This window comes from Macrobrachium rosenbergii, chromosome 27, assembly GCF_040412425.1.
Source record: "Macrobrachium rosenbergii isolate ZJJX-2024 chromosome 27, ASM4041242v1, whole genome shotgun sequence".
NCBI classification, from domain to species: domain Eukaryota; kingdom Metazoa; phylum Arthropoda; class Malacostraca; order Decapoda; family Palaemonidae; genus Macrobrachium; species Macrobrachium rosenbergii.
This window is the reverse complement of record NC_089767.1, coordinates 15,251,888-15,277,742: the sequence shown is the minus strand read 5'-3', so window position 1 is coordinate 15,277,742 and position 25,855 is coordinate 15,251,888. Positions and strand designations below refer to the sequence as shown.

The 25,855-nt window shown below is 36.5% G+C and overlaps 1 protein-coding gene across 2 annotated transcripts in view; it reads left to right on the top strand.

Annotated features, from left to right (window-relative positions):
• Set (NAP domain-containing protein SET) overlaps positions 1-18,378 on the top strand; it is a 37,522-nt gene extending 19,144 nt beyond the window's left edge. Inside the window, exons 4-6 of one of the 2 annotated variants that reach the window (XM_067128974.1) lie at positions 1,085-1,269; positions 12,663-12,855; positions 17,179-18,378. In XM_067128974.1, the coding sequence (XP_066985075.1) occupies positions 1,085-1,269; positions 12,663-12,855; positions 17,179-17,195 (395 nt within the window). In that variant the 3' untranslated portion in view covers positions 17,196-18,378. Of the gene's footprint in view, positions 1-1,084; positions 1,270-12,662; positions 12,856-17,175 lie in introns of both variants that reach the window. The other variant, XM_067128973.1, reaches the window with a different exon arrangement.
• Positions 18,379-25,855: the final 7,477 nt, after the last annotated feature.

Here is a 25,855-nt window from a genome sequence, read left to right as displayed (position 1 = left end):
ACCAATCTGTGGTACCATCTTATTTGGGAAGCACTTGGTTCCCTGAAGTTTTCAAGAGTCTCACTTTGGCTCAGAGGGCCCTATCAGGCTTGTACCTCTATGCCAGGTAGTCATGATGGGGAGCAAGGCTTTTTCAGGGTGAGATTCAACTTATTAGTCAGTTGCAAGATGCTCTTCCCATTTAAGGAATGATTCTCTTACATAAAAGACAATGGTTTGTATTTCTGTTGAAGTTTACAAATATTTAAAGTCATTTGAGCTTTTCAGTTGAGAAACATGCCAAGTGCCATTTTAAAAATATAATAAATTAGATTAAAAAATACTTTGACCCAGGATGGTGCTTGGCATGTTTCTCGACTGATAACCTCATTTGTATTTGTTCATATTTTTTCTTGTTATACAAACTTCAGCCTTTCATCATAATCCTTCCTCAGCCACCTGATACTGAAGGGAAAAGTGCTTGGTGATGACAGGTGAGTGGAAGGTCATTGTCCGCCCCCACTCTCCCACCTACCAGCAGTCATTTTATTTGGTACCAGGTTTTAACAATTGAGTCCAGCATGTGTTGAGGAATACCCCTATATATAAGGCTGTAGTTGTATACCTAATGAACAGTAGGAATTATACATGATTGTAGAAAATGAAAAGAAACTGGGAGATTATAAATATATTTATATAAAGGCTATGGGTTTAATGATAATAAAGAAAACACCCAACTCTTGTTTGTAGTATCCCATACATGCAGCACAAACTAAAGCAGAGTACAAAATGGATGAAAAATGTGAAGCATCATAACCAAATTTGAGGTCCTTGATAACACACCAATGGAGACCTCTTGATTATACAGTATAACAACCAAAGAAAGTGTGAGGCTTCTGCCAGGTAAATGGAAGGGGCGCACCTTTCAGCTCACCGTACACACCTTGAATTTAAATACAAATATTTGTATTCTGGTATAAGCAGAAATATTTTTGAAACTATTACTGGTTTTGTCTTCTGCATTGTGGCTTCTTAGGAGTAGCATGGGTTTATACACTTGAATTGCTATATTACCAGTTAGTGTGATTAAAATCGTCTCTTTTAGGTGATCCAGCGTCACAGTCTACAGAGATAAAATGGAAGAGTGGTCACAACCTTGTTGAACGGTTTAGGCAGAGGATGCAACAAGGAGAGAAAAGTGGTTCTGGAAGAAAACGTTCACTTGACATCAGATCGTTTTTCTCTTGGTTTTCTGATCATGGTGACCCTTCAGCAGATGAAATAGCAGAGGTATTTCTTTTGATCTTGTTGCACATTAATTTTTAATTTTAAGTGAATATATTCTACTTTAGTGTCGTGAACATTAGAATCAAGTTCTTGAGAAAGTGATTGTAGTTTTGTCACTCATCATATTGATTGTTCTACTTTAGTGGTAAACTGCATGTAAGAAAGTTGAAAAGGTAAAAATATTTTAAAAAGCTGGTGCATTTACTTAGATGTGGGGTAGTAGAGTATGGCACCTGTAAGTATGCACTGTAGGGGAAATTTAACTGTTTAAGATCTTTGTTGTTACATAGAGTCTATGTTTGTTTGTTTTAAGGATTTTAATGAAGTAAATTACTGACAGCAGAATCATTGTAAGGGTTTGTCATACTAAGATGTGAGTAAGAAATAAATGATTATAAATGAGTCATGGCTACACAACCTGTCACCTCTTCCATGGACATCAGTGTTATGCCATGAAAATGGGAAATTGATTTTACTCATCTACTAAGTGGCTAGGAACCTCTTGACATTTCCTGATGAAGAATAGGGAGACAACCCCATAAAGTCTAAATTGTGGTCCTTAACAGGTATGCTCACTGTGCATTCCAGATTTCTTCCTGTAGGAATTCGTTCAGGCTCTTGGCAATGAGTGAACTTCTACTGCAACAAGAGCTACTATCATTAAATTGGGGACTGCTTATTGCTCACCATCATTGTCTGCCCCCACTGCTTCTTATCTCATGTCTCAATCACCATTGTTTGTCTTGCAGTCAGCAGCATTGTTCCACGAATTGATACTGAAATTAGGTTATATTTGCTTATCAGAAGTCATGATCTCTCTGTCCACATTCCCATCACTCAGGTTTACAGTCTTGTAGTTTTCAATTGCCATTATGTTCAGGAAGGTGAGGATAGTTCTTTTAAACCTCCTGCAAGGGGTGGCAGTTGATGGAGTCCTGTCATCCCTGTTGTTCTCCCTCTCTCCAGGTAGGGGGCTGTCTTCTGAAGACTTGGAAGGACTGTAATTCCATTGGCGTAGAGCCTCAGGTTCTCCACATCAAGAACAGTGTGTCATTTCTCACTGCTGGTCACAACCAATTATCTCCCACTCATTCTCTTCCAGTCTTGTTCAGAAACAATTCCCCAATGACTAAGTGACTTTCAGGCTGCAGTACTATTGAATAGATTTTGCTGGAGTCACTGTAGTTCATAAGTTGGCTCCCCCTTATTCCAACCTCAAAAAATTTCTTCACCTGACCTCTCTCTTACTATTTGCTGAGGAGACTTCTTGCCTCCATAGACCTGAGGGATGCTTAATTTCACCTTCCCATTCACTTTGTTTTAATGGGTTGCCTGTACCAGTTCTGGACCCTTTACTTCATTGTGCACTGCCCCTCAGGCCTTTACCAATATTCTCCCCCCAGTAGCCTCCTGGGTGTATTAGTGTATTGTTTAGGTTATTATCAGGATGACTGGTTGATTCTGGCTTTCTCAAAGTTGTTGAGTCACCTGCAGCTTCTTGTGTACTTGAGTCTGTTCCTAGACCTGCAGGTCAACCTGAAGAGGTTGGGTATGTTGCCCCTCACCTGTTGGAATCTTGGGTCCAATAGTACAGTCCAGAGGAAAGTCATCTGCATGTCAGCTTTCTTGAGCATCAGATGGATGTATTTGGCCTCCATAAGCATTTTTGACCCTTGTAGAGAAGCTGTGCAAAAGTCATGTCTGGCTAATGTCACTGCTTTTGCTTAAATGCAGAACCAAGGACAAAAACAATTAGAATCATGCCTTAGTCTGTTCCAGGAGTACACAACAAGGCAGATGCTCTCAGCCAGGTTTACCATTATCCCATCAGAATGGGCACTTTACTTGGACTCTTGCAAGGGCCTCAACAATCTTGACACCGAATATGTTACTATTCGGCTCTGTCTCTATGGACCATGGGCATAACAGCCATCAACCAGACCACATTGAAAATATCACTTCTCGTCCGATCAGCGAAGTTAGCAATGTTTGTGTCAGGTCAGTACTTGGATAGGTGACCTCCTGGAGCACTGGATTCTGTTGGCATCTAGGAGATGTCTTTCGCTTCCATGGTTAGAAACATTAGAACTAGTCAGTAATTGGATAAGTGACCTCCCAGGGACTTCAGATGCTGTTGGTTCTTAGAAAATATCTTTCCCATCCATGATTCAAGTCTTGGGCTTGCAGTTTCCTGTCGTTTTGCCCAGTTCGTTGGGAGATCAGCAACACCTCCAAATTAAGTTCCGACTACTTGTTTTTGGTTCCTGCTCAGTCAAGAAGTGGTGTCTAGGGGCTCAATTTTTTTAGGATTTATGTGGTTACAATCTTCCTGTGAGGTGTGGGAGTTGTAAGCAGTAGCTGCTGCTGCTGCAATTACCAGTTGATCCACAACCCGAGGAGAGAATATGTGGATCTTAAGACAGTTTCAGGAGTCTCAGTGTCCGAATTGGCACTCCTTTGATAGCAACGACGCCAAGGTAGTGCCATGGTTACACTATCCTCCTCCAGAAATTTTTCATTCTTTTAAACATTGACTTCTTTCATGGAACTTAGGCTCAGTTCTTTTTAGACTCTAAGAGTCTCAAGATCCAAGATAGACATTCCTCAGTGTGATAGCAACGACATCACGGTAGTGCCATGGTTAACAAAAGGGGTGCCCTTTTATCTCGGAAAAGTTTCCTGCTAGCTGATTGGTTGCAAGTGTTTTGTCCGAATAGCATCATTGTTTTCAAATAATTAACAAGTACTGTGAGTCGAAACTTATTTACTAATCTAAATTTCTCCCTCAGATATATGCTTTGTCAATAAATAATGTTAATGAATAAAGAGATTAAAAAGTATTGTGATGGTAAGTCTAAATTTAATAACAACACCCGTTGAAGTCAATGACAGGAGCTTGTTTTCGATTGCACGCTGCATGATTTTTTTACTTTCACATATTTTAACATCAATTGGGATAAATTCCACTAAGCTTAAGAAAAACACATTATTATAAACTTTCTTTAAATACCAGAATCTACGAAAAACATGGAATTATTAAAACTCACTATTGGTAAAAACTTCCGGGGAGGTAAAAGGAACAGCCTGTGGCTAAAATTACCTAGATAGGTAGGCCTAGTTATTCATATGGTATCCACATGCCAGCAAATGTTGATGGGCAAGAAAACTTTTCAGATACATATCATCTTTTATAGGCTTTTGTGCTGAAGCCTTTTGTTATATCATTATGATAAATATGAAGAGGCTATTTTTTCTGTAACATAATAATAATGTACTTCCCTTAATATGGCTTTATTTCTTGCACACATTTCAAACTAGGCTATCCTATGTCTATGAGTCTTACACCATTTTTTGACAATTGCAATATATTTTGCTTAACTCTTTAACCTTTAAACGCCGAGCCTCTATTTACAAAAGTGTCTGTCGTATGCTGGCGGCGTTCGGGAGTTAGTGCCGAAGCGGAAAAAAAGTTTTTTTTAAAAATCACATCACGCTTAGTTTTTAAGATTAAGAGTTCATTTTGGCTCATTTTTTTGTCATTGCCTGAAGGTTAGTATGCAACCATCAGAAATAAAAAAAAAAAATCATATATATAAATATTGAAATAAATGACAGCGCAAAAAAATTTCATTTATAATTGTATACAAATAGTGTTGTGAGCAAAACGGTTAAAGCTAACGAGTTATTTTTTTTCTTTGTATTGTACACTAAATTGCGATGATTTTGGTATATAACAAATTGTAAAACGATCAAAGCAACACAGAGAAAATAGTATTACAAAATGATGCATGAATTTTCGTAACACGCGGATGTAAAAAAAATTTTTTTCAAAAATTCACCGTAAATCGAAATATTGTGCTAGAGACTTCCCGTTTGTTGCAAAATGAAGGTAATTGATTGAATATTACTAGACTGTAAGTGTTTTAGCTTACAATTGCAGTTTTTGACCATTTCGGTCGAGTTAAAGTTGACCGAAGGTAGAATTTTTTCTATTTATCGTGATTTATATGAAAATATTTCAAAACTGATAAAAGCTACAACCATGAGTATTTTTTGTTGTATTCTACATGAAATTGCGCACATTTTCATATATGAAACTTTATGTAACGACTAATATAAAACCGTGCAAACATTACGACAAAGTGACAAAAGAATTTCTGAGATGTTCGGCCAAGTTACCGCGCGGACGTAAGGAAAAAGTTTTTTTAAAAAATTCACCATAAATCGAAATATTGTGCTAGAGACTTCCAATTTGTTGCAAAATGAAGGTAAATGATTATTACTAGAATGTAAGAGTTTTGGCTTACAATTGCGTTTTTCGACCATTTCGGTCGAGTTAAGTTGACGAAGGTTGAAATTTTGTCACTTATCGTGATTTATATGAAAATATTTCAAAACTGATAAAAGCTACAACCATGAGTTATTTTCTGTTGTATTCTGCATGAAATTGTGCACATTTTGATATATAAAACTTTATGTAACGACTAATATAAAACGGTGCAAACATTATGACGAAGTGATGAAAGAATTTCTGAGATGTTTGGCTGAGTTACCGCGCGCGGACGTAATGAAAAAGTTTTTTTTTTTTCAAAAACTCACCATAAATCGAAATATTGTGCTAGAGACTTCCAATTTGTTGCAAAATAAAGGTAAATGATTGAATATTACTAGAATGTAAGAGTTTTGGCTTACAATTTGCGTTTTTCGACCATTTGGTCGAGGTAAAGTTGACCAAGGTTGAAAATTTGGCACTTATCCTGATTTATGTGAAAATATTTCAAAACTGATAAAAGCTACAACCATGAGTTATTTTCTGTTGTATTCTACATGAAATTTTGCACATTTTCATATATAAAACTTTGTGACGACTAATATCAAACAGTGCAAACATTACGACAAAGTGATGAAAGAATTTCCGAGATGTTCGGCCGAGTTTTGGACGTAAGGGAAAAGTTTTTTCAAAAATTCACCATAAATCGAAATATTGTGCTAGAGACTTCCAATTTGTTGCAAAATAAAGGTAAATGATTGAATATTACTAGAATGTAAGAGTTTTAGCTTACAATTGCGTTTTTCGACCATTTCGGTCGAGGTAAAGTTGACCGAAGGTTGAAAATTTGGCACTTATTGTGATTTATGTGAAAATATTTCAAAACTGATAAAAGCCACAACCATGAGTTATTTTCTGTTGTATTCTACATGAAATTTCGCACATTTTCATATATAAAACTTTGTGACGACTAATATAAAACAGTGCAAACATTACGACAAAGTGACGAAAGAATTTCTGAGATGTTAGGTTCGAGTTAAGTTATCACACATGGATGTAAGGGAAAAGTTTTTTCAAAAATTCACCATAAATCGAAATATTGTGCTAGAGACTTCCAATTTGTTGCCAAATGAAGGTTCATGATTGAATATTACTAGAATGTAAGAGGTTTAGCTTACATTTGCATTTTTCACCATTTCGGTCGAAAGTCAAAGTTGAGCTTAAGGTTGAAATTTTTGCACTTATCGTGATTTATATGAAAATAATTCCAAACTGATAAAAGCTACAACCATCGGTTGTTTTTGTTGTATTTTACATGAAATTGTGCACATTTTCATATATAAAACTTTATGTAATGGCTAATATAAAATGGTGCAAAAATTACGACAAAATGAAAAGAATTTCTGAAATTTCGGCCGAAGTTACGTGTGGACGTAAGCAAAAAGTTTTTTCAAAAATTCACCATAAATCGAAATATTGTGCTAGAGACTTCCAATTTGTTGCAAAATAAAGGTAAATGATTGAATATTACTAGAATGTAAGAGTTTTGGCTTACAATTGCGTTTTTCGACCATTTCGGTCGAGGTAAAGTTGACCGAAGGTTGAAAATTTGGCACTTATCCTGATTTATGTGAAAATATTTCAAAACTGATAAAAGCTACAACCATGAGTTATTTTCTGTTGTATTCTACATGAAATTTTGCACATTTTCATATATAAAACTTTGTGACGACTAATATCAAACAGTGCAAACATTACGACAAAGTGATGAAAGAATTTCCGAGATGTTCGGCCGAGTTACCGAGCGCGGACGTAAGGGAAAAGTTTTTTCAAAAATTCACCATAAATCGAAATATTGTGCTAGAGACTTCCAATTTGCTGCAAAATAAAGGTAAATGATTGAATATTACTAGAATGTAAGAGTTTTAGCTTACAATTGCGTTTTCGACCATTTCAGGTCGAGGTAAAGTTGACCAAGGTTGAAAATTTGGCACTTATTGTGATTTATGTGAAAATATTTCAAAACTGATAAAAGCCACAACCATGAGTTATTTTCTGTTGTATTCTACATGAAATTTCGCACATTTTCATATATAAAACTTTGTGACGACTAATATAAAACAGTGCAAACATTACGACAAAGTGACGAAAGAATTTCTGAGATGTTCGCCGAGTTATCAGTGGATGTAAGGGAAAAGTTTTTCAAAAATTCACCATAAATCGAAATATTGTGCTAGAGACTTCCAATTTGTTGCCAAATGAAGGTTCATGATTGAATATTACTAGAATGTAAGAGGTTTAGCTTACAAGTGCATTTTTCGACCATTTCGGTCGAGTCAAAGTTGAGCGAAGGTTGAAATTTTTGCACTTATCGTGATTTATATGAAAATAATTCCAAACTGATAAAAGCTACAACCATCGGTTGTTTTTTGTTGTATTTTACATGAAATTGTGCACATTTTCATATATAAAACTTTATGTAATGGCTAATATAAAATGGTGCAAAAATTACAACAAAATGACGAAAGAATTTCTGAAATTTTCGGCCGAGTTACCGCGTGGACGTAAGCAAAAAGTTTTTTCAAAAATTCACCATAAATCGAAATATTGTGCTAGAGACTTCCAATTTGTTGCAAAATGAAGGTAAATGATTGAATATTACTAGAATGTAAGAGCTTTAGCTTACAATTGCGTTTTTCGGCCATTTCGGTCGAGTCAAAGTTGACTGAAGGTTGAAATTTTTTGTAGTCGACGTACGGTACGTCCACGCGTCACCCGACAGACAACTTTAGTCGACTTACAATACATCCAGTCGGCGTTTAAGGGTTAAGGTAAGGAGTAACAGTAAACAGTAGCTGATGCTTGATATAAGTTAGGCTAGGTGTATGTAGGCCTATGATGTAAGTCCGTATAGAAAGGGTTTGCTAATTTTGTCATAAAGGTATAGATTCTATTAATAGCACTATTTTTGGTTTGAGTGTGCAGTAGTGTTCCATAAATTGCATAAAAATCACAAACGAATTCATAATTTCACCGAGTTACAACCGCGATACCCCTCCCTCTCCCTTCCATCCCCGCCTTGGTAATTTGACAGTAAACGCCTATAGCCTACTAATCCTTAAAATATATATGTGTATAGTACATTTTCTACTCAGTCACATATTCTTTTACTTCTCAAAATATCCGCAGAAACTCGTGTTAACCTTATATGTGTCCTGAACAGTACACAAAATAAGAAAATAAAAGGTTTACTTATCTTGCATCGTCTGCTGTAACTTACATGAATTTAATTGCAGATATAGCCATTAAAGTAATCTCAATAACATAACACTGATTTCAACACTTACATAAATCAGGAAAAAGCTGCCATGACACAAATCAGGAAAATGCTGCAATGGTAATCAGCTGGTTTTCCCGCCAGGCCGCCACAGGCTGTTCCTTTTGCCTCCCCGTAAGTTTTCACTAGTAGCAAGTTTTATTAATTCCATGTTTTTAGTAGATTCTGGTATTCAAAGAAAGTGTATAATAACATGTTTTTCTTATGCTTGGTGTAATTTATCCCAATTGGTGTTAAAATATGTGAAAAGTAAAAAAATTATGCAGCGTGCATCCGAAAACAAGCTCCTGTCGTTGACTTTGGTGGGTGTTGTTATTAAATTTAGACTTACCATCACAATACTTTATAATCTCTTTATTCGTTAACATTATTTATTGACAAAACAGATCTGAGAGAGAAATTTAGGTTAGTAAAATTAAGTTTCAATTCACATTACTTGGTAACTATTTGAAAACAATGATGCTATTCGGACAAAATACTTGCAACCAATCAGCTAGCAGGAAACTTTTCCGAGCTAAAAGGGCACCCCTGCGATTGAGTGCAAATGCGCCTCGGTAAAAAAAAAAACTGAGTTTAGTGTCCTTTCATCTGCTCTACAGCAGTTCTTGACTTACTGAAGTTGGCACTGTTTTGTTCTGTCTTCTCACACCTTTTAATAAAGTAAGACACCTTTGGTACCCATTTACATCTGGAAGCTTAAGCCTTTTGTCATTCTACATGTATCGAAGGTGATCAGTGAAAAGGATTATTCCACTTCTATGGTCCTGTGGTGTGCCAGTGACAGTATGACATCTATGTACCAGCAACTCATTTGTTAGCTTCGAGTTGGCTGAGAAATGGTGTCCAAATAGTAATTTCTCCGACTAGTGAGATGCTCAAATGAGTGTACCCCACAACTTCCTGGTGGACATCAGTATGTGTAGGGCCAGATCTTTCGAGACCAAAGGCATCGGTCTGTCAATCGCATTCAGGACGAACCTGTCGGTAGAGTACTAGGATGGAATGTAATCGTGCAGATCACATCCATCTCCTTTTACCTTGGGATGTTGCTCAAAGGTCCTTTAACTCCTTTTCCATGGATCCTATGGTGGATGCTCAACAACTCATTTAGTTCACCCAGTTCTTTTGGGACATATTTCATCTCACCTAAGGCGTGCAGCAACAAGTAGTAGTTTGTGTGTGGGCTAGCCTCTTCCATTTCTCCTGTCTTCCTTCCTCTTCCAGTTGGCAGATGAATACTGAACGAGCCGTCATGTGCTGGACTGGCGTGCATGCAGGTGATCTAGATGACTGAGTATCTATAATCTAGCTCTATGTGGATTAGTAGATCCAATCCTTCCTTCTCTCTAGCAAGGGAAGAGAAGGACTGACTATGAACAAACCAGTTGGTTATTCTTAGCTTTATAGTCTCTGGCACTGTGGGTTCAGATCAAGGATATTACATTCCTTTAATTCAAAGTGCCCAGAAGTCTGACAATTGAACATCTCATTTGTTCAATAGATCAGAGGTATGGTCTCCTTCCTTTGCTCTTTCATGACCAAGAAGAGAGTACCCAGGTGAGCCGAACTACCAGTCATTTCAGAGATTTATTCAGAATCCTCCCTCCAAAAGTAAGTCTCCCATATGTAAAGATCGAGGGGTTGTATTCGTGTAGGAACAAATGACAAATTTTTTAAGTATTTTGTATTTTTCCTAACATAAAACATGAGGTCTACACATAAAGGTCCCACCTCTTACCACCCTCATTCTCTTACCTGGGCCAAAAGGTGAACTGCGTAGAATTGAATGCTCACCGACTTGGTGGGCAGTACTTCCACCCCTACCATCAGTAACTATTACCATAACCACATTGCAAAAGTTTAACGGTCAGATTTCCAGCTTGCTGAAAGTTAACCCCACATGTAAAGACCTCAGGTTTGTATGTTAGGAAAAATACAAATTACTTTGAAATTTTGTCATTTTTCAGATGTCACTGCAGCCACTATCACCCCCTCTGCAGATTCTTCAATCTCTCAGGTAAATGAGAAAGATTAGTGCCATGGTGTGACCAACTTGATTGTCATCCTCTCAAAGCCAATACTCCTGTCTTAGTAGACATTTCTATTCATCTTCGTGTTCTTGTATTTGGGAAATGGTGCAAGTATTTCTGACATTTTCTGCCTCCAGTAAATCTGTCCCTTGAGGTCCAGGGACACCACAAGTGATGACTTCATTATTTCTGAGCAGTCTTGCAAAATCACCTTATGAGCCTTTGTAAGTGTGTTTTTTAGGTTTGATATATAACATTGTGCTTTTCCTCATTGTGGCATCCTTCCATGGATGAAGTTGGAGATTCTGCTGAGTCCTGTAAAGCCAAGCATTCTTTATTTGTATTGACAGGTAATAATTGTGCTTATTCAACATCATAGGAGGACCTCTTCACAGTCATGAAGTCCATTCTTTTCAACTTCCCTGTATTGTAAGTACAGTTTGGAGCTCTGTGCCGTCTTTAGGATGGGCCCTTTGCATTGTCAAAACACCTTTGCCAAGGTCTATCAGTGATGTCATTTTCTAAGACATTCGGCATTCTTGGGGTTCATTGTTGCAGTGAGCCATGTACTTCCATTGGAATGGTTAAATCAATCATCTTCCTCATCCCCACAATTCATTCTTTGATGGTTTGCCACATTGGAGACCTGTATTTCCAGGTGTACCTGCCTTTATACCCCGTGCATGGTGAACAACTTCTTTGAGCAATTCTTCAGCTGCAGACCCATTACAAATGTTAGTGCAATCTTCAGGAGATTCTATTATTGCAAACTCATTTATGGAAGTGCTCCTTTTGACTTGCCCATGCCAGGGCCAGTTCTCCATCATTTTATTCTTGGGACTGGACTTCTGGCAACTACATCTTCCTTTTTTGGTTTCACCTACTCAGTCCCTCCATAAATATGGATTCAGGGGTATAAGATGTAAAAGGTTCTTATTAAAAATTATTTAAAAGGTTTTTATTAAAAAACCATGCTTTTATAATAAAAGTATTTTATATTGATCACATTTTTCTGCCCTCGAACTGATCTGAGAGATGAAGGGAAAAGTTTGGCACAAGAATGAATATTAGTAAAGTATCTGCAAGGATCAGGGAACTGGCCAATCATGCATGCAGGCTTTTTTTTTTTTTTTTTTCCCTCAAATTTTGCACTTGGATGCATTCCACATGATTAAAGGCTATTCTGTGCTGATAAAAATCTCATGCAAAAGAGGAATTCTGGGTAGTATATGGTGTTGCTCACAACCTATGGGTAAGCTGGAAGTGTGGATTCTGTGGTAAATGATTGAGAATGAAGAAGGGTAGGTCTTAGAATTTCTTGTTACATCAGGGAGGCATTAGACTTTGAAGCAGGTGATGAGAGGGTAGTGAAGAGTTCTTGCCAGATTGTTGAAGGCGCAATCAGAAGAAAATCATGTAAGTGAAACTGGTGGCAAGATGTGTTCACTTGATGAAAAAATGGGCAGAGATCTGAGACATTGAGATGGTTGGTACATGAAGTGAGAATTGTGTAACAGTTGCTCAGAAAAGTAAAAGATATGGAAGTAGCAAGGTAAAAATCAGTAGGAAGTAAAAAGGGCATGAATGAAGACGAAGTAGATGGTAATTCAGGTGGAGATTGTACATTTCAACCCCATAGGGGGTAAATGCTGACATAAAAACACTGACTGCTAATGCATCTTTTTGGATGTACAGTAAGAGTTTTGTATTTAAATATATGCATCAGTAACATTAATAATGAAATTATTTTTTATTTCAGGTTATAAAAGATGATATGTGGCCCAATCCATTGCAATATTTTTTGGTTCCCGATATAGAAGTGGAAAATGGCGAGGGAGATGAAGATGAAGATGAGATGGAAGATGAAGAAGTAGATGACAGTGTAGTTGTTGTGGAAGAGGAAATTGAAGAAGTTGATGAAGAGGGTGTAGAGGAAGAAGAAGTACCAGAAGGTAATATTCTTTTTCCTGTTTTGATTTTATAATATTTAAGCTATATAATGCTTGTGAATTCACTATGTTCATCACTCAACAGTAGATGGTTTTTATTTATCAAATGGGAACGAGACCACATCCAGTATTTCTCAGAGGCAGTTGAAGTCTAGTATCAAGTGATACTCTGTTCCACGACAAGAACATCTTCCTAGCAAAAGAGAAATTTGTAAATAAGTCAGCCTCACAATCAAGAGTATCAACAAACCAAATAATCCAAACGGAGACCATTCGTATTTTCCAAGTCAAACAGATGGACATAGATAAAATTAGCATCCCATTGTTTTCAGAGAAACCTCATATCTGTACATTGGATTGCAAATTACCTAGAATATAAATAAATAGAACTTCCTTGCCGAAGGGTAGACTGGGAACTCATATTCTCACTGTCAGTAATTTGGGACATTTTGTAGTGGAACTGCAGAAGTCTCATATTACGTGATTACAATCCTAGTAAGGTATGTCTGCAAGAAGCAAAGTAGGTAACTGCTGCTGTAATCCAGGACAAACCTATGCATTCTTTTTTTTTCTATGCCACGCATCAGTGAAAGGAATAAAGGAAGAGCTGGTATATAATTTATAAACTGCAATACAATGCAGTCATATTTGATACTGAGTGTGTAACAGCTGAGGTAATTTCCAGAAAGATGTATAAGACTGAGCAGTGTCTTGCTCCAGAATATTTCTCCATGGAAGAATTGCAATATTTAGTTTATAAGTTTCGACCACTTTTTTTATGAGACTTAGTGTCCATAACAAATTATGGAGTTAAAAGTTTCAAAGTGGCAGTACTAAAGAGAAACTCTTTGATTCTAAGTATCTCTCCTTGATGAATGATGGCTTCCATAACATACCACCACCATAGTAAGTAATCTGATTATTTGCTCTCCAGATTTTGGCCTTAACTATAGATGGTCAGTAAATGACCATTTTGGTAGTGACCATTGGTCAGTTCACCTAGAATCAGCAACAAATTCCCCTGGATTGTCCAATCCAAAGTGAAAGACAAAGAAGCTGATTGGGCAAAATTCACTGGCAGTGTTATATTATCATTGATTTGAATCCTTTGAGATTCATATTGAGGCATACAGCCAACAAAATGACAAGATTATCAGGAGTGCTAATAACACAATACCTAAATTGGGGCTAATTGGGGAGACTTGTTACTGGTTTTCATATTTGGAGAGAGAGGTTAAGAATTGTGGCATGTATAAAAAATAGTGGGTCTTTTAACATGCCAAATTACTTATAAGCATTCCCAAGGAAAATTATAACAATTATGAAAAAAGCAAAGTGAAGTTCCTGGATGGATTATATAAATGGAATAGATTCAGATTTCCGTAAACTTAATATTGGGAACTTGAGTTGTTGATTTTCCTTGAAAATAAACAACCAACCAATCATAGACACTGATGATGATGTTAATTTTGGGAAACATCCCAAGGTCTTTTTTTGAAGTTTATCAAAATCTGGGAGACTGGAGTTCTCTCCCATACCTGGGAAATTGCTGTTATTCAGTTTAGAAGCCAGAAAAAGATGTTAAGTTACTGACTAATTGCCTTAACAAGCTCCATTTGTAAATTAATGGAAAAATTAGATATCAGATGTGGTTCCTGGAGAGAAAAAAAAAAAAAAAAAAAAAAAAAAAAATCCTGTCCAAATAAATCTGGCTTCGGTAAGAGTCAATAGGCTGGACCCTCTTCTCCATCTTTCCAACCAGGTGCAGCAAAGTTTTGCGGAGAAAAAGCAGACCATTACACTGGTGTATTCTTTGATAGAGAAAATGCTAAATACCACATGGTGCTTTAGCATCATAGAACAGCTTTATAAATAAGTATCGAAGGTGATCTGCTGAAATTTATTCAAACTTTTCTGTCTTAGGTGACCTTCTGAAATTTATTAAAACTTTTCTGTCTGGAAGATACCGCCATGTAAAAATTGGAAATGAAGTATCTCCTCTATTGGAACAAGAGGAATGAATCCCCCAAGGAAGTGTACTAAGTGTTACTTGTTCCTCTGTAGCTCTCACTAAGTTCATAGGAGCAGTTCCAACTCCTGTTAGTTCTTTCTTTCTTTATTGATGATTTTGCCATCTACTGCATTGTCCATGATCCACAAATTACAAGTAGACACATCCAAAGAACCAATAATTTTGCCCACTGAATGGGCACAAGACAATGGATACAAATTTTCTGCTTCAAAGATGTTGTGTTTCAGCAGGAGAACAAAGGAGTCTGACAATTGAAGATGAATGGTAGTATCATACCCTTTATTGATAAAGTGAGGTTTCTGGGAATAATATTTGAGAGGAGATTCACTAGGTCTCTGCACATAGAACTTCTCAAAAGACAGCGGGAAGAAATCACTGAATAATTTTAAATTGTGTATCCAGTTTTTAATTTGGGAGCAGGTAAAAAAAATCCCTTTTAAACTAATACATTCCTCAAAGGCTGCTAAATTTACTCCTGTGCTTATAAAGCTGAACTGAATGGAGAGAGAGAGAGAGAGAGAGAAAAAAAAAACAACTGGATGTAATACATAAGGGTTTACATATATCTTGAGCTTTTGGAATGGCCTGTTCAGTGGAGAAAGTATAATGTGGACACTGATCAAATGCCTCATGTCTAGGATTAAAAGAACAGGCTATGCTACATAAAATTGTGTAAAGCTCATCTCGAACCCCATGAAACATATGCTTGCAGAATGACAATCAATGAAAATTTTGACACCCCTAACCCAAGCAAGCAAGAAATCTTTATCTGAGGTGGCAATAAAATCCCAATTCTTAACCCTCGATGAAATTCATAAAGACTCCATCAAGTTCTACTCGTATGGATCAAAGGTGAGGCAACTGTGTGTAATGATGAGGCTTGTGTAGCTAAGTTATCCAGCATCCAGTAATGCTTTGTTTTTTACAGATGAACTGACAGCCATATTAAAATCACAAGAATTTGTGAACAAGACTTATTGCAAAAATTTCACAAATTACTTAAACTACCTTGGTGCTCCCACAGCCTTTAGTCAATTTACCCCTTCTCATCCAACTACTTAGAAAATCCAGGGATGTTCAGTTTTTGTTTGGTGCCAATCCATGTTGGTATCAGAGGTAATGAACAAGCAGATGCAGAAGTCAAATAAAATACACCCCCTCAAAACAAACTAAGACAAATTAAGAGCAAAGTTAAAAAGTGGCATTCTTCTACCCAAAAACAAAGAATTAATGAAGTAATTTTAACAAGACTCAGAATAGGACATTCCAGACTCACACATGGTCATCTGATGTCAACTCCGCACACAAATCCAGTAACTTGTGAAAGGTGTAACATCCCAATAACAATCAAACATCTTGATTGACTGTCGCAGATGGCAACATGAAAGAAATACTTTACAAAAATAAATCAGTAAAGGATATTCTAGCTGAAGATGATAACTTTTCAATTAATAAAATAATTCTCTTTTTAAACAAAATTAAATTAAAATAACCTCCCCCTTTTTCTTTTTTTCCCCTCAAATTTTTATTTAATTTCCCTCCCCTTTTTATAATTAATTTAAATTTTTATGTATTCCCACCCCCTTTTTTTCCCCAGCCTGAGAAGAGCCCTAATAGGGTTCAGAGGTCTGGTTAAACTAATCATTTATAACTAAGAAGTCAAATACACTAGAAAACTGTATAGTATTGGTTGCCCCTTGGTTCCTTATAATGACATGAAATGACCTGTCTGATCTTGAACAAAAATGGCAGAGTAAATTAAATTCTTTCGCTGACAACAACTAGAAATATCAGAAAATCCATCCAGTGGTTGACTTTTATTTCTTGTCATACTGTGGAGTTGAAATTAGGCTAAATAGATTGAGGATAAGTTGTACTTGTTAACCTATAAGTTCATCTAGGAAGGTAATAAAACCACCATTGTGTGATCTTTGTGATATTTTCCTACTTTGGAATACATATTGGTGGATTGTCTCAAATTTGTAGATGAGAGAATGCAACATCAAATAAAATGTTCCATAGAATAGGTTTTACATGATGATGTTAACTTTTTGGAATTTCTGAAAACTATTGACTTTAATTTAAAAAGTATTTTTATATATTTATCCATTTTATCTGTTACTAGATTAACAATAAATAATTTATTGCTTTTACATCTTTCATCACTCATCACAAACACTTCCAGTGCAGAGTCATCAGATCAAACTTTCATAAATCAATCAATTGCTAATATCGTGTGTGTGTGATATTACATTTGAAATTTTAACACTAGTTTTTTTGTTTTGTTTCAGCAGAAGAAGCAGATGAATGAAGGCCAGCCATGTTTTCACTAAAAATTTTAAAAAATGGCCAGAGTTTATGTAAATGTTAAGTACTAATGATAAATCCCACTGCTGTGAACTAGCAAATCATGTAATAGCAGTTCTCATTGTATGTATTGAAGAAAATATATGATTAAGATTGAAGGGAGCCAATCTTGCCAGTGGTAAACAAAATTTTTTGGCATGACCTTTAATAAGCATGTACCATATTTATTTATTTTGAAGAATGAAATGCCTCTTCGTCTGTTTGGTTTCATATGCAATAATTAAGTATATTAAGTTCACCAAATTCTACATAAAGTATCCTTGAGAAGTTTGTCATAGATTAGTTTTGGACCATTTAATGCCTGTAGGCAAGTTCAAATACAACTTCTGACAAGTTTCATCAAGGATTTATTAAGGGTTATATGTATCAGATATATATACAGTACATATAATACATGTACATTTTTATATTGTACTGATATACACGTGTATGCATTTGAAACAATATTAATAAGGACACATTATCTATAAGGAATGGAATGTTACAGCTGAATTTACCACAAGATGTATTTATACATTTTAGTGCTTTTTGGAGGTTGTCAGATTTTGAGGATTTTAGATAAAACTGCATATTTTAGGCACAGAAGATGTGCTTATAAAAAAAAGGTTGTTTATTATACTGTTAAAAATAAAAATTATGTAGCTATATGATTGGATCAAATTATGGTAGCAAAATCATTACTACTGAAAATATTTGCCATCAAACTCTTAAATAATTAAGATAAAATCATCCATATTTTTGGGTTGCTATCATTCTTCAGGAGTTTGCATAAGCTTTTACTTTGAACATTTCCATCTGCTCAGGAATGTAAAATGCTATTGACAAGTTATATCTTGAGGATATTCTTTTACTGTATATTCCCTTCCTTTAGATTACACATACATGTGTGTGAATGTATTGTGAAACAGATTTTGTCCAGCTTTTTGAAGTAGATAAATTTGAATGCTATACTCAGTAGATAAATTTTATTCTATTGGAAATGAAGTTTTTAAGCTAATCCTAAAAACTGATAGCACTTACCCTGTACCGTAACAATAAGTTACCATTTACAACTTTGATACAATGGGAACAATTTGAATTGGTTTGATGTAAAAGATCATTCCTAGAAATATAGTCATTTTGTACAATGGTTGTATTATTAAACCTTATATTGCAACTTACAAATTAAACTATTGCTGTAATCTGTATTGACGTTTTCCATGACTGGGATGCATATTGGATCTAAGCAATTTTTTTTTATGTAGTGTATCAAAGTGACCAGTACTCTTAGCAATTTCATTGGTAAGATGCAAAAGAAAACTTAAGTACTGCACCCAAACTTAGTAGCTGATGTCTAACTTGAAACACAGGTGTTAGTGATAACATTTTTAAGATCCCTTACCTCCCCAAGTGTAGTATAAAGATGACACCTTTGAAGTGTACAATGAAGAGGCCCTGAAATTATTAATTAGGAGGGAACTTGGCTGAATGTTCTGTTCTTCATTTTACTTATGGATGCAGTGTTGATGGTACTCCTTCCTGATGTGTACAGTAGATTCCAGCAGGGCATACTATCAGTCTATAGAAAGCCTTAGTGTTTCTAGTAATCGCCCAGACAGGTATAAAGGGTCTGTTGAGGAAAACTTGTTCACCGTGCCTTCACACACACACTGCTCCATGTGGAGATCAAAAGATAGGCACTTTCTTAAATATAGTGGGATGGTAGAAATGCTAATAAATTTCTTAAATATCATAGTGGAATGGCACAAATGGTAAAAATAATTAAATCATAGTGGAATGGCAATTTATTAGAGTCATGGGGGAATGGCAGATTGCAATCAATAATGTGTGTTAGAATGACCAACAATAATAATGACCCAAGTGGTGATATAAAAATTCTTACCAAAAGAATTTCATGCACCAAAAACACCTAGAAGATGAGAAAGCAATAACAATAAATGAAAATGTTTCCCCTACTGTAGAATGGGATAAGATTGACATTTTAACGCTTTATATGAAATTAGATCAGCTAGCTACTTGTCGAGAACAACCTGGCTCCCCAAGTTTACATGCTCCATAGAATGATAGCACTCATACCTGGATGAATACCACCAAACACTCCAGTGACTCCTGCCACTTTCTTGATAAGAGGTGTCTGTATATAATCATTACCAAAAAAAATCTTAAAGGCCTGAAAAAGAATAGTAAGAACAAAATAAATATAGAATTTAGGCCTAGCACTGGGACCTATGAAGTCATTCAGTGCTGAAATGGAAATTGACAGTAAATAGGTTTGAAAGGCATAACAGGAGGAAAAACTCCCAGTTGCACTGTGAATCAATTGTTAGGATATGGTGGAAAGTAAGATGGAAGAAAGAATATGAATGGAGATACAGTAAAAGGCATGAAAGGGGTTGCAGCTACGGGCCGAAGGGACGCTGCAAAGAACCTTAAATAATGCCTACAGTACACTGCATGAGGTGCAATGATGGCACTAACCACCACGGGAAAGAATAGTAGGTCAGTAACTATAGAACAAACACCGAACCATTCATGCCTACACCTCAAGACACCACATTTAGTGTAAAAAATTAAAAGAAATTTTGCATTTTTCCTAACTTACGAACCTACACACACCTTATATTGGAGATATTCCCCATACGCTTCATGTGATTGGTTCACTGTAGACTCATTTTACTGAAAACCACTAGCTTCCTATGCCTGGTCTGGTCTAGTCTGAACCTACCCTATCTCCTCAATTGTTTCCCAGCTGCCATCAGCACAGTAAATGAAACCAGATTTCTACCCCCTATTACAGTATAAGGAAAAATATGATCAGCCAGCATTATCCTGCATCATGCACCAGGCTTTCATACCATCCACACTAGTGGGGGATATATTAACAACCCTACTGATTAGGCTTAGAAAGTTGTAATGCCTCCACAACAGCATCAACACATGGCTAATCAAAATTTGGCACACCAGTCCATCAGCTAGTGGTAACTCACCTGTCTGCTATATATACCTCTGTATCTTGTATTCTGATTCATTCACTTTGTAACTCAGTGGATGATAGCCAGAACGTGAGTCAAAAAGTAAGAGAAAACACCACCATCACAACAGAACATTTTACATGACCTGACAAAACCTAATAATATATACAGAGGTTGTAAGATGTGAAGAGAGGGCTATATACAAAAAAATGGCATAGAAACAATAGTAATAACTTGAGATATGGAAAAGCTTGTAATAAACATCAAGACCCAAGCCTACTAGTCAAAGCACAGCCTACTGTGTGCACATGTTCTGCAAGTCAATCATACCCATAAATAGAGAACCAAACACTGTACCTGTAGTACAAAAAGGTGATGCTAAAAACTATATTACAATATAGCATTCACTTATTTTTTCTTTTGGTGTCTGTCATCAATTATTATACATACAGTTTTTACAGTTCTCTTTAGAATTAGGAATACGGTATTGTAGAGAACAATTCAACAGTTAATAAAGTTAATAAATCCAAGAAAACTACACCTTCTCTCCTTGACTGGTACCTGACACAACTACTGTATGTCTTCAGTAAGAACTCTAGGAAATCATTTCAACAGAAAGTGAAGTGCTGCAATCTTTAAAATTTAATAGAATTGCTTTACCATACGTAAACAAAGCTTGAAGTGATGTGCACAATAAATCTCTCAATGATTCACACCAGTTAACAGGGATATGCATCATAGAAAGTAAGTCACACTTTTGGTTATGAGAAAAAGAAATTTCATATACACAGTACAAATATATAAGATTTTTAATTCACTTTACAACTAACAAAATTAACATAGTTTAACCAGACCACCGACTAAACATTCTGAACTCAAGTATGGGTGTCCCAAATGTTTTGCTCTTGGTGAACTATATTAAATCTTTTATATATTGCAACTCCTTAAAAACTTGATAATTGGATACTCTGATTATGCTGAACATAGCACGATAGCATAATTTCTTACAAAGTTGCTTTCCTAATACTTGACATATTTTTTATTTCAAGTTTGACAATTACTAAAGATATGTTTCATTGTAAGTACTGTTTTAATTTGCATTCTCTGCATTAAGAGGTGGGGTTATGTAGGTTATTCATCAAATACCAATGGTATCAAGAGAGTGTGACCACTTTGAGGACAGGATAATATACAATGTGCTATCTTTCTGTAATGACCACCACCACAAACCAATAGTTGGTTTAATATCTCATTGTCAGGTTCATTGTTCCACAATGCCTGGTATTCACTAAAGATAATGGGTTTTGGAGATAATGTGGTCTTTTATATCTTGAATGTTCCTTATAATGTTCTGGGGTATATGCAATACACTGTCTTGTATTCAATGACATCAGAATTAATTTTTGTTTTTCACTAAAGTGTTCAGCCCAACAACTTTGACATTTTACAGGTAGGAAGATATCTGTTTCATTGTTCCCATTCGAACCTTTGACTCTCGAATGTTCCTACACTAATATTAACCTTCGACTTCATGAGCCAATGTAGTTACAGTTGTCAGCATGGGTTTCTTCAGATACCTATTTGTTTTTGACTGCAGGTCAGTTTCCTTTACAGTGAAGTTCTGTAAAACCATACCATCCTACACTTCCGAAACAGGAGTCAATTAATACTGATCGAGCAAGATTTTTTCCCTGTGCGACTAGAATTAATATCTAGCTCCGTAGATCTACGGATCAGGCCTACTCCTTGGTATAACAGCCTAAGTGCCGTCTTCTGCAAGTACTGTACTCTTCTTAGCACAAGGATGAAGCCAAATTCTTGAAGATGGAGGGAGGGGTTCTGGTCTACGACAAGGTCTCCTCATTCCTTCCCACCCTCTCTCAGAGAGGTGAGACAGGACTTGGCCTAATGGTTAGACAAGTATCTCTTTGGAGTGTTGTTACACAAGTCCTCTCTGGAGATTGGAGTGTTGTTACAAAAGTCCCCTCTGGAGATACTTTGTGCCCCAAGGCACCAACCAAAAGGCAGTCACCTACACTTCAGGAGGTTAAGTTGGGTTAGGTTAGGTTGGGGACTTAACCTAACTTAGCCTAGCCTAACCCTACCAAACCTACACATCATTATCCTGGAACTTCCAGTCTCATGGTATCAACCTGCTCTTCAAAGGGCTAGGTTGGGTTAGGTTAAGTTGGGTACTTAACCCAGTCTAGCCTAGCCTAACCTGACCTAATCTGCACCTAAATAATCTGAATCTTCTTAGCTCTCCAAGCCTCAGGATCCAACGACAGGCGTTCCATAGTGTTGTTAAGGAATGGTACCACAGTAGTTCCTGGGTGCATGGGTTTGCAGTAGCACACTCAGCACAGAGGTCAACCAGACACATTCCAGGATGATGGATGCATGACAGACAAGTTCAGTCACTAAGTTGGTGTTAGCAACAATTGGTCTCGACACCTCGACGTTTCAAAGAATTGTTTGATCGAGGAATTCAGTTGGGTTAGTCCTTCAATCTTGACACACCGAAGCCATAATATTCAGTTGTCTTTACGGACCATGGGCACATCAGCCATCGACCATACCACATTGAAAATATCACTTCTTGTCTGGTCAGTACTTGGATAGGTGACATCCTGGGAACACCAGATGCTACTGATGTCTAGGAGACGTCTTTCGCATCCATGGTTAGAAACGGGGCTAGTCAGTACTTGGATGAGTGACCTCCTAGGAACTTCAGATGCTGTTGGTGTCTAGGAGACATCTTTTGCACCCATGGTTCAAGTCTTAGGGCTAACAACTTCCCGTTGTTCTGCTTGAATCATTGGGAGATCAACGGTGTATGACCATTCCGTTTCTACGGACTTTAAAGGCTGCCAAATGCCCGAAGGCCTTTTGCGTTACCACTTAGCCTTCACCTCCAAACTAAGTGACGACAGCTTGTTTTTGGTTCCGACCCAGCCAAAAAGTGGTGTCTAGGAGCTCCATTTCTTTTGGCTTTATGTAGCTACACTTCCCCTGTACGGAGTGGGAGAAGTAAGCAGTAGCTGCTGCTGCTGCAGTCACCAGTTGATCCACAACCCGAGAGAGAGAATTTTATGTGATCTTAAGACAGTTTCAGGAGTCTCAGGGTTTGAATAGGCACTCCTTTGATGGCAACGGCGCCAAGGTACTGCCATGGTTACACTATCCTCCTCCAGAGATTTTTTATTCTTCGAAACACTGACCAGGGCGGCAGTCTCCTACACTTCCTTTCTTGAAACTCAAGCTTCTTTTTAGACTTTCAAGAGTCTCATGATCCAAAGATAGACACTCCTCAGGATGATAGCAACTACACCATGGTAGTGCCATGGTCAACAAAGGGCCTAGTGTCCCTTCATCTACTCTATTACAGTGCAGGTACACAAGTAGACAGTAGAACATTCAATACAGTGGCCAACAAGACAAATCCCAAGCAAGACTGATGTAATTACAAGCAATTCAGTTGATAAAGTCCGAAGATAAGGACAGTTGATCTTGGCACCTTGACTTCCGGAAATTTGTTCAACCTCTGAAGAAGTTTGATGACAGTCCTTCTTTTCTTGACTTACTGAAGTTGGCTCTGTTCTGCTCTGTCTTCTTGCACCCTTGAATAAGCAAGACATCTTTAGTATCCATTTACATCTGGAGGCTTACACCTTTCGCCATTTTACATGTTTCAAAGATGATTGGTGAGATTGATCATTCCACTTCTATGTTCCTGTGGTTCCAAAGACAGTACAATGTCTATGTTGCCTCCTTAAAGACTAGGCCTTCAGCCCAATGCCAACAACTCTTCGGCCAGGTGCTAACCCTCTTTTTTTTATATGATGACAGTTACGCCTTCATCCCTCCCACTAAGTCGGATACAGAAAAAGATCGGGGATTGAACTAAAATCTCACTGATTCACTATATTTTCCTTAATTGAATTGATATTTTGCTGTGTTTACATTAATATTAATATTTGAAAATTACTAAATCATTTATTTTTCATACAAAAAATAAACATACATATTACATAAGCATAAAAATTCTCTCTTCTCAGTGAGAGAGAGAGAGAGAGAGAGAGAGAGAGAGAGAGAGAGAGAGAGAGAGAGAGAGAGAGAGAGAGAGAGAGAGAGAGAGAGAGAATTATTGTTTAATGTTATTATTTAATCTTATTAAACTTAATATCAATATTTGAAAATTAGTACTGTACTGTAAACCATTATCATAAAACGTATATCTATGTACAGTACAGTATTTAGTCACGAAAATAATATGAAAAGACAGAATATTGCTTCAAGAAAAATTCCGCGAATTGCCGAGTCTGTGAATTGTGAGAACGCAAATCCGGGAGGTTTGCTGTACAAAATTTGAGGTGTGTTGTCAAAGTACAAAACATGTCTTGTTTTTAAAATTTGCTTGATATATTAATGTACCTATTTCACTACTTTAACTCTTTATGGTAATTAAGTAACCTGTAACTTTTTCCTATGAAAGTTTCACTACCCAAATTATTTAATCATTAAGATATTAAAGTGCACAGATAATAACTACAATAGACTGTACAATCACAACAAACCTGTTTCCTTTATGCTCTGGGCAAGCAAGCATCTGCCATCTCTTCACCAGCTCTGCTACAGTCATAACTTAGCAGCTGAATCATGGCTCAATACTAATGAGTTGCCCTTTCAGTTTTTTAAGCAGTGGGCCCAGGCCAATTTTCAATTTGTTCTTTCATATATCTTTATAAAAAAAAGAAAAATCAATACAGTATATGTATTAATTTACATAAACAACATAATGAAGTCCATAGGTTTCATTCAGTTCTTAAACAAGTACAAAATATATTTACATAAGCCTTTGTTACCTTAGCTATACCCTACCACTGTAAGAAATAAAATACACTAAAGTAAAAAACAAATACTTTACCATACAATATGCAACCTTCATAAATATAAAATAAAATTTAAACCCTACTTTATGAATTATGAAACCAGATTAACCTATTGATATTGCCCTAGCCTATTTCAGCCCATAAAATCATACAATATCTATTATTTAGTATGCCCCCAAAACAGATAACCTTCAAATTCCAAAACTGATTTTATTTGAACTCTCAATGCTTTATAATAACAGAAAATGCCAGTTTTCTTAGTAGTAATATTATTATTGAAAGTAAGTCTTCGTATTCAGCCTACTCTGTTAGTTGGCAAGTGATGTCTGAGAAATAATGCTGTAAAATGGAATAGATGAATGCTATGGAATTGGAATACAAAATTTAGGTCTAAGGCCAAGTACTGGGGCCTGTGAGGTCGTTCTGTGCTGAAAATGAAACCGAGAGTAAAAAAAGGTTTTAAAAGTGTAACAGGAGAAAAGCCTCGCAGTTACACCATGAAACAATTCTTAGGAGAGGGTGGAAAGTCAAACAAAAGAAATGAAAGCGGTAGCAGCTAGGGGTTAAGGGACTCTGCAAAGAACCGTAAGTACTGTCTACAGTGCACAACAAGAGGTGCGCTGATGGCACTAACCCCCTACGGGGTTGAATACTATGATGCACTGAACCATGAAAAGTATTGTAAACTGAATCCAAGGAGACAACATTTAACACAAATATTCTGAATGCAATGCCCAATA